The 15,878-nt window shown below is 37.8% G+C and overlaps 1 protein-coding gene across 3 annotated transcripts in view; it reads right to left on the reverse strand.

The window, feature by feature from the left end:
- aff4 (AF4/FMR2 family, member 4) overlaps positions 1 to 15,878 on the reverse strand; it is a 98,032-nt gene that overhangs the window by 68,348 nt on the left and 13,806 nt on the right. For 2 of the 3 annotated variants that reach the window (XR_009061372.1, XM_057821448.1), the window contains exon 1: positions 7,602 to 12,036. The exons of the other annotated variant lie outside the window; for it this stretch is intronic. Coding sequence is in view for 1 of the 2 variants with exons in the window: in XM_057821448.1 (XP_057677431.1) it covers positions 7,602 to 7,618 (17 nt within the window). In the remaining variant the exon portion in view is untranslated. Of the gene's footprint in view, positions 1 to 7,601; positions 12,037 to 15,878 lie in introns of those variants that run through there. 3 annotated transcript variants of the gene reach the window in all.

Consider the following 15,878-nt stretch of genomic DNA (forward strand, 5'->3'; position numbering starts at 1 on the left):
GCGGGGAAAGCGGCACAAAGCCAAAAAAGCGCACCAGAGTGGCCAAAACATTGATTTATTTCAATAAAACAAAGGAGAGTACACTGTTGTGTCCTGTCTCTTCAATGCCAAGCTTGGCTACACATCGGCCGTGAATGAACACGTAAAGCGCCGTCACCCAAACACATTCTCAACACAGTTGTCAGAGAGAAAAAACACCACGTTTTACCTCCGCTAGACACACTAAACACACTGGAGTTAACTCTCGTAGCTGGTGGGAAACGTTCATGACAGTGTTTGCTAACCTTTAATTTTGTGTCAATGCAAAATCATATTGGAGGTATTGCCTCCTCGGCGGCCACCTTCTGCAAACATGTTTTACATGACGGTTGGCCCTAATCCTCTAAGCCGCGGCCGTCTGTAACTTTTCTGTCGCCGAAGTATTCCATACCAGCAATTTTGTTTTCTTCGATGGGGGAAAAAGTTCAGGAGTTTCACCTCCTCAAGTCATCGTGTAGCACAGCTGACTCACTGACACTGAGCAACAACCGGTGGAGGAGGGTTGAGCCTTACAGCTGCAAACGAGGGGTTTCTCCCTGCATTTTTTGGGACATAAAAATAGCTAATACCTTACGGACATGCAGCATAGCGTATGACAGAACATTTTTGCGGTTTTGAAACCATGACGTTTTCATACCCTGGTGTACCTTGAAACTGGTAATCGGCAAATGTCTAGATTAAGGCTGTAGGTTGTTTCAGCTAATATAAGTTCGTGAATGCCTTTGTAATTAAGTTAAGAGCTACAGTTTGTGGAGTTTCGTGTGAGCGATTTCTATGAGAATGGTAAAAACGTTAGCATTTCTCCATGCATTTTTGGGACAAAAAAAATAACAAATACCTTAGGAACGGTATGACAGAATTTTTTTTGCAGTTTTGAAACCCTGACGTTTTCATACCACAGTATACCTTGAAACCAGTAATCGGCACATGTCCAATTGAGGCTAATGGGGAAAAAAATACAACCTACTTTAGCCTGCTATAAAACATTGGAAGTCTTCTCCAAAACGCAAACATGCGGTTAAAAGGTGACACTTCAAACATGAAAAATTGCTGGTTAACAGCATTTTCAAACGAAAAAATGAAGAAAAAATATATTACTGCCACCACATGCAATAACAAAAAGTGTTTTTCTTTCTTTCTTTTTTTTTTTTTTTTTTTTTTTTTGCATAGTGTAATGCTTACGGTTAGCGGTTTAGCGAATGTACTTCCGGTGAATATTTCAAAATAAAAGCACGTCATGTTCGTCATATAAATCACGATTTCTGAGTTAATCCCACATACTTCAGAATTCAGATTCTACACTAAGAATAGGTTTAAAATGACACCCTTTATGAAAAATCTGAATGGCAATGAATAATTATTACAATACTATTATATATAGTAGTATACTATAATATTAATGCTAGATATTTTTCGTTTTCAGAATTGTTTCGATCATGTTGGAAAGGCGAAGTCAGTGTTCTGAATCTGTTTACATTCTTTTGCACGAGTTAATGCTATCAGCATTTGACGTCATTGTTTATTTGTGATTTTTTTATAGTTATTTACGTGTTTATTTGTACTTTAATAAAGAATTTAAGTGTTCCAAAAAGTTAATGTGATTTAACAAGCATCAACAAAAATTTAATTGCTAAATTAGTTTAAAAAAAATTTTTTTTTTTTTTTAAATGATTAGATTTGTCGACTAATCAAAAAAACTGACTGATCGGGAAAAAAATGAGTCATTTGGGACAGCTCTAAAATTGTCATTATCCTATTAGTTTTAATAAACTCGAAGAAAGCACGCGTCATTCCTTCTTTTTTTTTTTTTCTTTTTTTTTTTTACAAACGTGACTTTCCCGCCATGAATTATCATTTCAAAATGACTTGACTTTCAATATCACTATCGTTCCAGTCATTTCTGGAGGAGTGACAGCTTAGTCGTTTCTACGTGAACAAGAAACAAAAACTCAACTTGGCGGACAACCTTAACTAGCTACAACTTTAGAGACATAATACTAAAATATCCTCATTTGCAAGATTCATACAATATATGAAGTTCTTCTTGTGTAATTTCTGTGATGGTGTGGATGGGAATTTCTGTGTGTGTAAACACGTGCAAAATATTTGTCTATGACTAGGAGGCTTATTTACATGACAATTTAACAGCAGAATACTGACATGGAAATTCCCAGGGCTGCAGACAGATATACATAACAAGGAGCGGGAACCTCTGGGTACCTCATGATACATAACGATACATAACGATGATCTCAGGATATGGCGATACAACAAGATATATTGGTTAGGAAATCATTCTACGATATTCTACGATACAAATAATAAACAGAAAAACAAGCTCTCCCCCCCCCCCCCCCCATCTTTCTGCTGTGAGTTTATCACGAGTAGACGCCCAATCCGTTTGACAAAGGCCACGGCCTTCAGTAGCAGGCAATGAGTTCGTTTCACGTCATTTCCCTTTGATTTTTCACCACTTTCAGTTCGTTTTGAGGCTTTTACGGGTCACTTTCTGTTGATTTTGGGTTACTGAAAAGGAGGTTACTCAAGAATGTCCCCAAAATTAATCGAAAGTGACTCAAAATTGACAGGTAGTAAGCTTTAAAGGCCTTAAAATGAACAGGATGCAGCCTGTAAACGCCCGCAAGTGAGTGCTCTGGTTTCAGTGCCATTGATTAGGGGTGTGACAAAATATCGGAATGGTGATAGATTGTGATACTTTGCATCCCAAAAGGTTATCGATATGCTCATGCCAAGAATCGAGATAACGTTTTAAAAAAGGTGTCAGTGTTTAAAAAAAAAAAAAAAGGAACCAAGAAGTTGCTACCAAAACGTTCATTTGAAACCAGATCATTCACAGTCGCGCTTTACGATTTTCGTGGCATTTACAGGTCATTTCCTTTTGAGTTTGAGTCACTGCCTATTCATTCCCGGGTCACTTCTTGTTATGTGACCCAATATAAAAGGGAAGTGACCCATAAAATTCCCAAAATCAACAAAAAGTGACTGCAAATCAACAGGTAATGTCCTGAAATGGCCCAAAATTACCTCGTTGCCTGCCACTGGCTGCCACTGACGGCCATAGAAGTGGGAGGGGCCCGCTTGAAGAGGGAGGGGTTTATTAACTTTATTCGCTGTGACCCTCCCGGTTAAAATGGATTGGACATCTACTAGTGGAGGTGAGAATCTTGGGGCACCTAACGATTCGATTACAATTCAGAGGCTATGATTCAATTATAAATCGATTATTGATGCACCCCCCCCCCCCCCCCCCCCAGCTTTTAATATTTCATACATCAGTTCCAAAATTGTACAAAAACCCTCTCAGGCTGAAACAAACTACTATTTCAGTATCAAAGAACAGTTCAAAACAGTAAATAAAATACTCAAGTCCCCATTCTGTATCAGCAGCTTTAAATTACATTCAGTTAATTTAATGTTGTGAATCATCCGTTCAAGTTGTTAAAACTGCTCCAGATATTCCATAATATCCCTTCTGTTTACTTTTGACATGTGAAAGTTTTAAAACTGTGTCATCATTTATAGATAGATTCAAGTCAAGATTTTGCCAATTTAGGAGTATTTTAGATAAAAAGTTCATTAGTTTCGCGACAACAGAGCCTTCCAGAGAAGTCTACTGCTTTAAGATGGCGGCTGTTTACTAACGCCAGCAAGTCTGTCATTTCGCGTCTAGTTCTCCATACATGTGCTAATGCCGCAGAGTGTCATTTCGCATGTAGTTCTATATAGAGGTGGGAATCCTTTGGCACCTAACCGATTACGATTCAGAGGCTCCGATTCGATTATAAATCGATTATTGATGTCACCCACCCCCACGTGCTTGTTTTGTACAATAATTTCAAAATTGTTCAAAAATCCTCTGAGGCTAAACCAAACTAATATTTCAGTATCATGTTGACGGTTTAAAACAGTAAATAAAATACTCAAGTCTCATTCTGTATCAGCAGCTTTAAACTACATTCAATTAATTTAATGATGTGAATCAACCGTTAAAATTGTTAAAATTCTCCTGTTATTCGATAATTTCCCTTCTGTCTACTTTCAACATGTCAAAGTTTTAAAACTGCTTCATCATTTAAAGATAAGTTAAGATTTTGCCGATTTAGGAGTACTTTAGATAAAAAGTTAATTAGGTTCGCTACAACCGAGCATTCTAGAAGTCTACTGCTTTAAGATGGCGGCTGTTAAGAACGCGGCAACTACTAAAGGGCAAGTCTGTAATTTTGCATCTAGTTCTTTTTACATGTTCTACCGGCGTTGTCGTCTGTAGTTTTGCATCTAGTTCTACAAACGTATGTTTGTAAGAACTAGCAACTGGGCGTTGTTTGAAGCAGCTGTCAGCCGCAGTCAGGTATTATTGTTTTTTTTTTGTTTTTTTTTATCTAGCGGCATGAGTTGAACATGATATTTACTCTCGGTCCGTTCCTCATTGCGTCCCGAAGACTGCGCTGACTGTGTTTTAGCTCTGCTTTACTTGGTATAATTCAATAATCGTAATTTAGAATTTTGTGAATCGTTCTCGAATCTTCCACGGCTGAATCGCGAATAATCTCAGAATCGGAAGTTTCGCACGCCTCTAGTTCTATATACATGTGATATCTACCGTAGCATTATGTGGCCGTAATTTGTAGCAAATAGCAACTGGGCATTGTTTGTAGCGGCTGTCGGCTGCAGTCAGGTATTATTGTTTTTTTTATCTAGCGGCATGAGTTGAACATGATATTTACTCTTGGTGCGTTCCTCATTGCGTCCCGGAGTTTAGTTCCGCTTTACCTGGCATAATTAAATAATCGGAATTTAGATGTTTGTGAATCATTCTCGAGTCTTCCACGGCCGAATCGCGACTGATCTCAGAATGGGAAATTTCACACGCCTCTATCTACTAGTGATAAACTCGCAGCAGAAGGATGAAGATAGCTTGTCTTTAGGTTTATTAGTTGTTTTCTACAATATCCTATGATGATATCCTGACCAATGTATTGATAATCGTTGTATCGCTATATTGTGAGATCATCGTTATCGTGAGCTTTGTATCGCAAATCGTATCGTATCATGAGGTACCAAGAGGTTCCCACCCCTAACATTGATGGCACATTTTTTATATAAACAGTAGAGGTCGACTGATATATCGGCCGGCTGATGTATGGACTTTTTTCCAAAATCACAACTTTTAAAAAAATTGTCTAATTAACAAATGAAAAAAAAAAGCCAATAAAAAAAGGACTTTTATCAGGCATCTGTGTGGGCAACTGTGACCGCCGATGACTGACTGTATGACCCCAGAAGGACCCCGCAGCAGCTTGCAGGCAGAGACTACAGCCAGAGCCAAGCGACAGCCGCTACAAACTACGCTTCATACAAACTACGCCCCTCCAAACCACGCCTGCTGTTGGTACAGTGGCGCGAAGAATCTGGTAACTGGACTATGTGAAGTTTAAAGTGTTTTTGGGACAATAGCCCCGAGCCCAATTCTTTACCCTAAACTTAACTAGACACGGGTATTGCGATAACTACATTGCCTTTGCTATGTTTGGAAGTCATTTAATGTTGTAAATCAACCGTTAAAATTGCTTCTGTGATTGCAGTATTGATTTATTTCCCTTTTGTCTCCTTTCGACATGTGAAAGTTTTAAAACTGTTTCATCATTTAAAGATAGATTCAAGTGGAGATTTTGCCGATTTAGGAGTATTTTAGATAAAAAGTTACTCACCTTAGGTTGGCTACAACAGAGCCTTTCTGAAAAGTCTACTACTTTAAGATGCTGCTGGTTTACTAACGCCACTGAGTGTCATTTCGCATCAAGTTCTATTTTTAAGTACATGTGCTAAAGCCGCCAAGTCTGTCATTTCGCATCCAGTTCTATATACATGTGATGTCTATGAGACGCATTAGACGCTACCACCGTAGCATCATGAGGGCGTAGTTTGTAACAACCTAGCATCACGCGGGCGTAGTTTGCAGCAACTTAGCATCATTGGATGAGCGAATATGCAATGTTGCTTTAGCCTTTTCAGGTGTTTAATGAGTTATCCTTGCACTCTCAATATAACTTGTAGCGTTAGCATAGCATTCGCGTTAGCATTCTCTTTAGCATGGCGAACATCCTCTTAAAACTCTTGCTTGTTTACATCTTTTCGTGATAACAATGTACTGGTCAATTCATAGTTGGTTTGGTAGCACTACACAAACAATCCTTTAAGTCTCAGGTCATCATTGTAAATTTGAAGCTGTTGAAGCATTTTTAAAAATTGCCGTATAATCTATGTGTAGTGCTGCAACCATTAACTCGAGTATTCCATTAGGAAAAAAGATTTAAATTTAATTTTGCTGCTTCGAGGATTAATTTAATTAAAGTGGTGTTGTAATGGTTTGTTTTGAAAGTGTTTGCATTTAGCGTTATTGATTTGGGTGGATACACTGTTTCTAGTCTGCCTCATTTCACATGACTGAATCCAGCAGCTCCCTGTTAAGACCAACAATGGCACAAACAAAAACTTAGCTTAAGATTTTTTTAATGCAATCGTAATTTAGTTTATAGGAATATTTAGCCGTTTTTTGTCGAAATACGTGCCTGAACCATTAGTTAAAAGCATTGTTAACATTTTATAGCATAAAACTAGCTGACTTTTGTTATGTAAGTTAGCCAATTGTTCTTTTGTTGTTCAAAGATCCTCATTTATTGTTTTTTTTTTTTTTTTTTTTAATAACGTTAGGGGCTGGACTCAGGTATTTCCATTTTTTATGTTCCTTATCCGAATACTCGATTATTTGAACTAAATAGTTCATCGATTAATCAACTACTAAAATAATTGATAGCTGCAGCCCTACCTACGTGCGTTAATTAAAAAAAAGTAGATTGGCCTCAAATTTCAGCTTACAAAATTGGCTTTGGATATCGGCCGTAAAAGTTTTTAGATATCGGTATCGGCATTTCAAAACCCCCCATTGGCCAATCTCTAATAAACAGTGACACCATTTTAAAACGATATATAGATTATATGTTGGAACATATCGATAACCTTTTTAGCCTACAAAGTGTTGCAATAAATCACATTTTCGACACATTGTCACACCTCTATACATAACCGGTTTATTTCAATCACAAATTTAGCGAATCGGCCGTCGATAAAGAAGGATAAAAATGAGCAGATGAGCACAATTTAGTGTGTTGAATTCATTACATAAGTGGCCAGCTCCATTTTACTGTAATCGCCCTGCAGTGTGCTGAAAAGGTCAAAGTCTGGTGAGCTGAAAAGCCAGTTCGCTCCGTTCCAAAATTAATCAGCTCTTCTGTCGCAGGCACAACATATGAGCATGGCTATGTCTTTATCAAGAACAAACAACCCAATTCAAAAAAAAAAAGGATGACCAACTAATGACAACATATCAGTACATGGAATATAACATTTAAGCTTCTGTCACAGTAAATGATCATGTAAATCCTTTACTTGATACAGTCTATTTTTTTAACAGTGTTATTTGAAATATTCCCAGTCGACGAGAGGAATAAGTAAAACGATCAAATAAAAGTTAAGTGTCTTACCCTGCGTAAAAGGCCATGGCCCAAAGCACTTAGACATTGGAAGGAGGAAGGTTTACCGGCTATTCACAAGTAGTTCTGTCATGGCTTGTCAGCCCCAAAAAAATTCAAATAAATAAAAAAAATTGTCATCCTCACAAGTCACTCAACAGTCCTTGATTTTCATCAGTATACGCTGTCCAGAAAGAACTTTTGACGTGACAGTTTTACACATTTTGGAGATACGGTGTATTTCCTTAGAGTGGAGACAAATCTGACTTGGGATAGGGGAGGTGACTGCTTGTCTTGGAACGTACCAAAGGCAAACAGCGGGGGTGTTTGAATGCAACGTGAGGCTGCGGGAGCCGGCGAAGCTTTTTGTTTCCGTGTGTGCGTGTGCTGTGTTTTGTGGCTAGGCTTGTGTGAAGAACAAGGCAGGCAGAGGAGGAGATTGTTGAGTTAAAGGGCTTAAAGCTACAAAACATTGGCAAATATGTTATAATGCTGGGTTTATTTTAAATTGCCTACAGGTCTCCCCAAAACCAAGAAAATTTGTCTTGATTGAATGCTTTTTTGAACACATTTTTTTAAAATGATTTTTTATTGTAGTGACCGCTATCCTTGAAAGGGTTAAGGCTTGCGCTATGGTGCGTAGTGACTAATCTTGACGTTGGAGGAAAACACACCCATTTCTTTTTAAGAACGCATGCAACTCTTATAACTCTGTTAATATTCATCCATTTAAATGGCTCGGGGGAGGAAAAAAAAAAAAGTATTGACGCGCCTGAATTATTTTATTACCTTTGATCAAGGCTTGCTGACTGGCTATAAGCATCGTACTTTAACTCATTCACTCCCAGCCATTTTCACCAGAGCATGGCCCTTCGCTCCTGGCCGTTTTACTGGATTTTGACTGATTTTGCAAGGCCCACAGAAAATTCTGTTCTTTTGCTATATAAACATAGAACCCACCAAAAGAACGATTAGAACGATTTTCCATTGTTTAGAAATCAGCATTAGAAAATAGCTTAGTTTGAGCAATTTTCCAATTTCTGATGAAAAAACAGAGAAATTGAGCTTTTTATAAAGCAAACATTTCAAACATAACTTTGACTTTAACACAGCTTTTTTGACATCCCAAACATCTGAATAATGTTTTCATTCTACAAAATAATAGTGCTGGAACGATTAATCGATGAACTCGAGTATTCGATATGAAAAAAAAATATTCGAATTAAATTTTGTTGCTTCGAGTATTCGTTTAATTAAAGTGGCATTGTAATGATTTATTTTGACAGTGTTTGCAGTTAGTTTTATTGATTAGAATGGATACACTGTCCTCTGGTCTGCCTCATTTCACATGGCTGAATCCAACTGCTCCCTGTTAATACCAACGTAAGCAAAGTTTTTGTTTGGGCTAATGTTTTTTAATGCATTCGTGATTTAGTTTTTTGGTATATTTAGTCGTTTTTAGTGGGAATATGAGTCTGAACCATTTTTTAAGAGCATTGTAAAAAAAACTTTAGCATTTTATAGCACTTAAGCTAGCTGACTTTTGCTATGTAAGTTAGCCAATTGTTCTTTTGATAGATCCTAATTTATTTGTTTTTTTTTTTTATACTGTTTGAGGCTCATCCCAGGTATTTTAATTTTTCATGTTCCCTATCCGATTACTCAATTATTCGAACTAACTAGTTCATCGATTAATCGACTACTAAAATAATCGATAGCTGCAGCCCTACCAAATAACATAAACAACAAGACAAAAAGAGCTTTTGATTGCAGAGTAACAATTTCTTTAAACATGACTAAACTATTGAACTGAGAGATGACGCTGTTGTGGCCGCGGTTGTATCGGCAGACGGGGTAAATTTTTCCCTCATCGTCACCTGTCTCACAAGATATATTTTTTTGAATCTTTCTTTTGTAGTGACCACTACCTCATAACAGAATTCACCAAAGGAACTTGTGTGGGGCATGTGCCTTGCGTTTTACATCGTTCTCCACATTTTTCTCACGCTTCTTTCTTCTTCCAACTTCCATTTCCTGACTAATTCTCTTCATTCATTTCCTTTCATGGTCCGATATGAGTTCTTACCAAATGCACTACTGCCCTCCAGTGGCCAGTTTTATTGCTTTAAAATGGATTCTGAGCGTTGTGCTTTGGAGCGAAGTTGCATCAGAACCTAGAGATGTCTCTTGTAAAAAAAACAAACAAAAAAAAAAAACGTAAAAGACGTAAAATAGGTTTTTGGGACACTGAAATAATTAAAATTAGAACGTATTTATATGTGTTTGGGAGCATGCGAGTTAATATTACTATTAGAGGCGTGCGAAATTTCCGATTCTGAGATTATTCGCGATTCGGCCGTGGAAGATTCGAGAATGATTCACAAAAATCCAAATTCCGATTATTGAATCATTCCAGATAAAGCAGACCTAAGACACAACCAGCGCAGTCTTCGGGACGCAATGAGGAACGGACCCAGAGTAAATATCATGTTCAACTCATGCCCCTAGATAAAAAAAAACAACAATACCTGACTGCGGCCGACAGCTGCTTCAAACAACGCCCAGTTGCTAGTTGCTCCAAACATACGGCCACATACGGCTATAGTAAATATCACATATATGTAGAACTAGATTCAAAATGACAGACAATGGCGCCGGTAGAACATGTAAAAAGAACTAGATGCAAAATGACAGACTTGCCGTTTAGTAGTTGCCGCGTTGTTAACAGCCGCCATCTTAAAGCAGTAGACTTCTCTAGAAGGCTCTGTTGTAACGAACCTAATTAACTTTTTATCTAAAATACTCCTAAATCAGCAAAATCTTAACTTGAAACCATCTTTAAATGATGAAACATTTTAAAACTTTGACATGTCGAAAGTAGACAAAAGGGAAATCATGGAATAACGGAAGAATTTTAACTACTTTAACGGTTGATTCACATCATTAAATTAATTGAATGAAGTTTAAAGCTGCTGATACAGAATGTGACAAGAGTATTTTATTTACAGTTTTAAACTTTTGGCATGATACTGAAATATTAGTTTGGTTTTGCCTGAGAGGGATTTTGAACAATTTGGAAACTAATGTACAAAACATTAAAAGCGCGCGGGGGGGGGGAGCATTGCACTGTGCTGTCTTTTTAATCTGTTTGAGCGGGGCATGTGCGTTAATTGCGTCAAATATTTTAACGTGATTAATTCAAAAAATTAATTACCGCCCGTTAACGCGATAATTTTGACAGCCCTAGTTTTAATATAAAATTACTATAACTTTTAATATTTATCTTTCAACAACTACAAGTTTTTCCATCCGTGGATCCCTTTCACAGAAAGAATGTTAATGTTAGGAGTGGGAACCTCTTGGTACCTCACGATACGATACGATTTGCGATACAAAGCTCACGATAACGATGATCTGACGATATGGCGATACAACGATTATCGATACATTGATCAGGAAATCATTCTAGGATATTCTGCAAACAACCAATTAACAGAAAAACAAGCTTCTAGTGTGAATTGGAACCAAGTTCATCCATAGTAGACGTCCAATCCATTTGAACTGGGAGGGTGGCAGCGAATATCACCCGTTCATTCGCTGCCATCCCTCCCACTTCAAACGGATTGAACGTCTATGGCTGTCAGTGGCGGTCAATGCCAGGCAATTAGGTAATTTAAGGCCATTTAAGGTCTCACTGGAACAGCACCAAACAAAAGTTCAGCATCATCACCTCCAGTGCACACCATTGCAGATTCTTGACTCTTGACACATTGTCCGATGCAGATTCTTGCCTCTAGACGAGGTGATGATGCTGGAACTTTTGTTTGGTGCCATTCCAGTGAGATTTACAAATATGATTGCCTGAAGAAGACACCAAACTCCCTCCCTACCTGATAAAACCTTTTTAGGATTATATCTCGATTCTTGGCAGGAGCATATCGATAACCTTTTGGGATACAAAGTATCACGATATATCACCATTTCGATATATTGTCACACCCCTAGTTAATGTTAATGCCATTTTGTGGATTTATTGTTATAATAAACAAATGCAGTACTTATGTACAGTATGTTGAATGTATGTATCCGTCTTGTGTCTTATCTTTCCATTCCAACAATAATTTACAGACAAATATGGCATACTTTAGAGATGGTTTGAATTGCAATTAATTACGATTAATTAATTTTTAAGCTGTGATTAACTCGATGAAAATTTTTAATCATTTGACAGCCCTAATTTGTACATTTGCTGGTGCTTTCTAATAATGTTCTGAATGTCTGCAAATCGAAACAACCAATGAAAACGAGTTTAATACAGTAAGCGACTTTTTTGTTTTATATGATCTAAAGCTAATGAGTCACCGCAGGCTGTAGTTTCATGCATTCTTCTTCGATGCATGTAAGATTAAGAGACAGCAAAATGCTATACTTGAGCTATAAATCTGCCCCCCCCCCCCAAAAAAAAAAAAAAAAAAAAAATTAACAACAATTTGATAAGCTGTGAGAGCATTTAGTGGAAAGGGAGGGCATAGCGAGGAAGGTCTCGGAGCTCACCTCACACCCTAAAATGGAACATTCCGTTTTGTACCATAGAAGGACATGTCATTTTACACCACAAGGCCTCTCCTTCGTATAATGTCCCGCCCTCATGTGAGGCAAGCCAACCAGTGCCTGTCTTTTTGTCAACAAGCACCCTCCCTCCAACTGTGTCCTAGCATACGCAAGAGTGTACGCGTGCAGTGTGGCGGTACCTCCAAACCTATGTGCTCACCCCCTCTTAATATTGAGGCCCACAATCCAGTACACAGCAATAATAATAGTTGAGTTTAGGGCACGGGATAGGGCAAGGCGCTAAGCCAGCTATTAACAGACATACCTATGACTCCATGATTTAATTTTGAAAGGCTGCTGGAGCTTTGGAGAGAGCATGCGCATTGAGAAAGCGTGAGCACACAGGAGGTTTCGAGTTCCCTCCACACTGCACACATACCCGTCTCAGCACACATGAGCATTTAGCGCATCCTCTTAAAGACACAGCCTGCTTTTCTGTTAAAAAATGGACGTTTTCATCAGCTCCATTGCGGGATGAGACCGAGTGTGTCATCAATGCCTGTCACAATTGGTGCTGCAACGATTAATCGATTAACTCGAGTACCGTATAGACCCGAAAATAAGATAGTGTTTTGTGCATTGAACTCAGGCTGAAAAAGTGGGGGTCGTCCTATATTTGCGGTCTAGACATTATATCCATTCACGACGCTAGATGGCACCAGATATCATTGAAGCGATGTTCTGTCATGACAAATCTCAGCTACTCTCAAGTTTAACCAGTTTGCATTATTATTATTGCAGTGTTTTTCCTTATTCAGATTTGTTTCAAGACTACAGTTAGTTAGACTTCACTTTGATGTTAATGCAGTAATTGCAATTTTGCTGTTTTATCACAATAGATTGGTTTATTTACATTTCAAAAACCAGAAGCCATTCATTTACGAATGTGATTGCACTTTAGTTTACATATTTAAATGTTCAGATATTAAGATTCACAATAGATTGGTTTATTTACATTTCAAAAACCAGAAGCCATCACGAATGTGATTGCACTTTAGTTTACATTAGGGCTGCAGCTATAGAATATTTTAGTAATCAAGTAATCGACCGAAAATTCTATCCATTAATCGAGTAATCGGATAAAACAAATATATTTAGGTGAAGAGCAATTATAAATATACATGAGAAAACAAGACATTTCATCTAATCTTGAACCATTTTCAGTCAATCAGTGTCTTTATTTTTTATGTATATTGTTGAAAACAGCCAACAATTCACTGCTTTCACTCAAAAAACTTTTAGATCTTATTTTAAAAAAAAATATATATATATATATATATATCTTACCTAAAAATGCCGTTACGCTTGATAACACACATCACTTAAAAGTTAGGATTTTTTCCCAAGTGCTTCAATTGAATTTCTCTTTGTGTCAAGCCATTTTTAAGTTCTAGTTAAGTTTTAAGTTAGTCTAAACTGTAAGTCCTGATAGGATTTTGAGTTTTTGCAGTGTTCAAAATAAATGTATGATACATGCTGTAGCTGGAGCACATTAGGGACCAGTGCTACTTGGTGTTTTATCCAGCAATGACTACTGAGCTAAAATTGATAGTTAGCATTATTGAGTTCTTATTTTACACCCTCATCACTCCGCAACGCTATGTTATGTTAAAGCCTGTATGTAAGACACGTTAGCCATGCATCGACAGTGGTCATAATTAGTAGAAACCTAGCCCTCCGCAGGGCTAACGTTGCGTGAGCTAGTGACAGTAAGGTTAATCTTATTTATTAGCGCTTAGCGCTCTTTATTAGCGCTTAGCGCTCTACTGCTTTAATATGGCGGCTGTTTACCAACACAGCCCAGACGCGGCCGAGTCTGTCATTTCACATCTAGTTCAACATACATGTGATCTCGATGAGACTCATCAGACGCTACCTGCTATCAACGTAGCACCGTGCAGGCTAGTATTTAGCAACGTCGGCGTCGTTTGTAGCGGCTGTCGGCTGCGGTAAGTTTTTTTTTTTTTTTTTAATTGCTTCTTCCTCTACGCACGCGACATCAGCGCGTTGTCCCGCATTAAAAGTAGTCCGAGCAAAACGTGATGCTTAGAGCTGTCAAAACAAACGATTACTCGAGGTGAATAAAATTATTCGGATCAGTTTTTAAACTCGAGTTACTCGAGCTGCTCGAGTATTCGTTTCAGCTCTGGTTTACATATTTAAATGTTCAGATATTAAGATTTGCATGAGGCAAAATAACATGCTTATTAGAGGTGTGCAAAATTTCCGATTCTTAGATTATTCGCGATTCGGCCGTGGAAGATTCGAGAACGATTCACAAACATCCAAATTCCGATTATTGAAATATGCCAAGTAAAGCGGAAGTACAACACAGCGCGCCGCGCGGTCTTCGGGACGGAACGGAGCGGGAGTAGCTAAACATTATGCTTCTCATTAACCGGCCCCTCGGGTAATGCCAACGCTCAACTCACGGCTCTAGCTCAACTCATGCCACGAGATAAAAAAACACAACAACATACCTGACTGCTGCCGAAAAGCTGCTACAAGTACAGCTAAGCTACATAATGTTACAGTAGATATCATTTAAATAGGACTAGATGGTTTATAGACTCGGTAGCGGTAGCAGCACATCTGCAAAAAGCTAGATGCGGGCGTTAGTAAACGGCCGCCATCTTAAAGCAGTAAACTTCCCTGCAATGCTGTTGTAGTGAACCTTCCAAGCAAACCTAATTAACTTTTTATCTAAAATACTCCTAAATCGGTAAAATATTGACTTGAATCTATCTTTAAAATAGTTTTAAAACTTTCACATGTCAAAAGTAGACAAAAGGGAAATTATGGAATAACGGGAGCAATTTTAACAACTTTAACGGTTGATTCACAACATTAAATTAATTGAATGTAGTTTAAAGCTGCTGATACAGAATGGGGACTGGAGTTTTTTTATTTAATGTTATTTTTGTATATTTGTTTACTGCTATATGTTAACTTGATACTGAAATAGTAGTTTGGTTTAGCCTGAGAGTATTTTTGAACAATTTTGGAACTAATGTACAAAACTTTATTTAAAAAAAAAAAAAAAAAAAAAAAAAAAAAAAAAAGGAGGGGGGTGCATCAATAATCGTTTTATAATCGAATCGGAGCCTCTGAATCGTAATCGTAATCGAATCGTTAGGTGCCCAAAGATTCCCAGCTCTAATGCTTATTCTCTCAAATATGTTGTTATAATCATTTGTTTAGGATGTACTGTAATTGCTTTTTGTATAAAAATTAATTTGGTGTTCAAAAAGTCTTTTTTCAAACTTGAGTCTTGAAAAAGAGGGGGTCGTCTTATAATCAGGGCCATATTCGGACCAATACGGAAATTCGATGAGAAAACAGCTTCGAATCAAATTTTGCTGTTTTGAGTATTCATTTAATTAGAGTGATGTTGTAATGGCTTGTTTTGAAAGGGTTTACATTTAGTTTTCCTGATTTGAGTGGATACACCACCCTCTCGTGGCAACACTGAATATGACAACTCATTTCCCATATCTGAATCCAGCTGGTCCCAGTTAAGACCAACATAAGCACATTAATGAGCTATGTTTCTGAAGACGGTACACAAGAAAGCCCGCAAACAGTTTGCTGAAGATATGTCAACCAAGCACATGGAACCATGTCCTATGGTCTGATGAGACGGGCGGGCTTTCTTGTGTACCGTCTTCGGAAGAGGCT

Source organism: Corythoichthys intestinalis, chromosome 18 (genome assembly GCF_030265065.1).
Source record: "Corythoichthys intestinalis isolate RoL2023-P3 chromosome 18, ASM3026506v1, whole genome shotgun sequence".
Lineage (NCBI taxonomy): Eukaryota > Metazoa > Chordata > Actinopteri > Syngnathiformes > Syngnathidae > Corythoichthys > Corythoichthys intestinalis.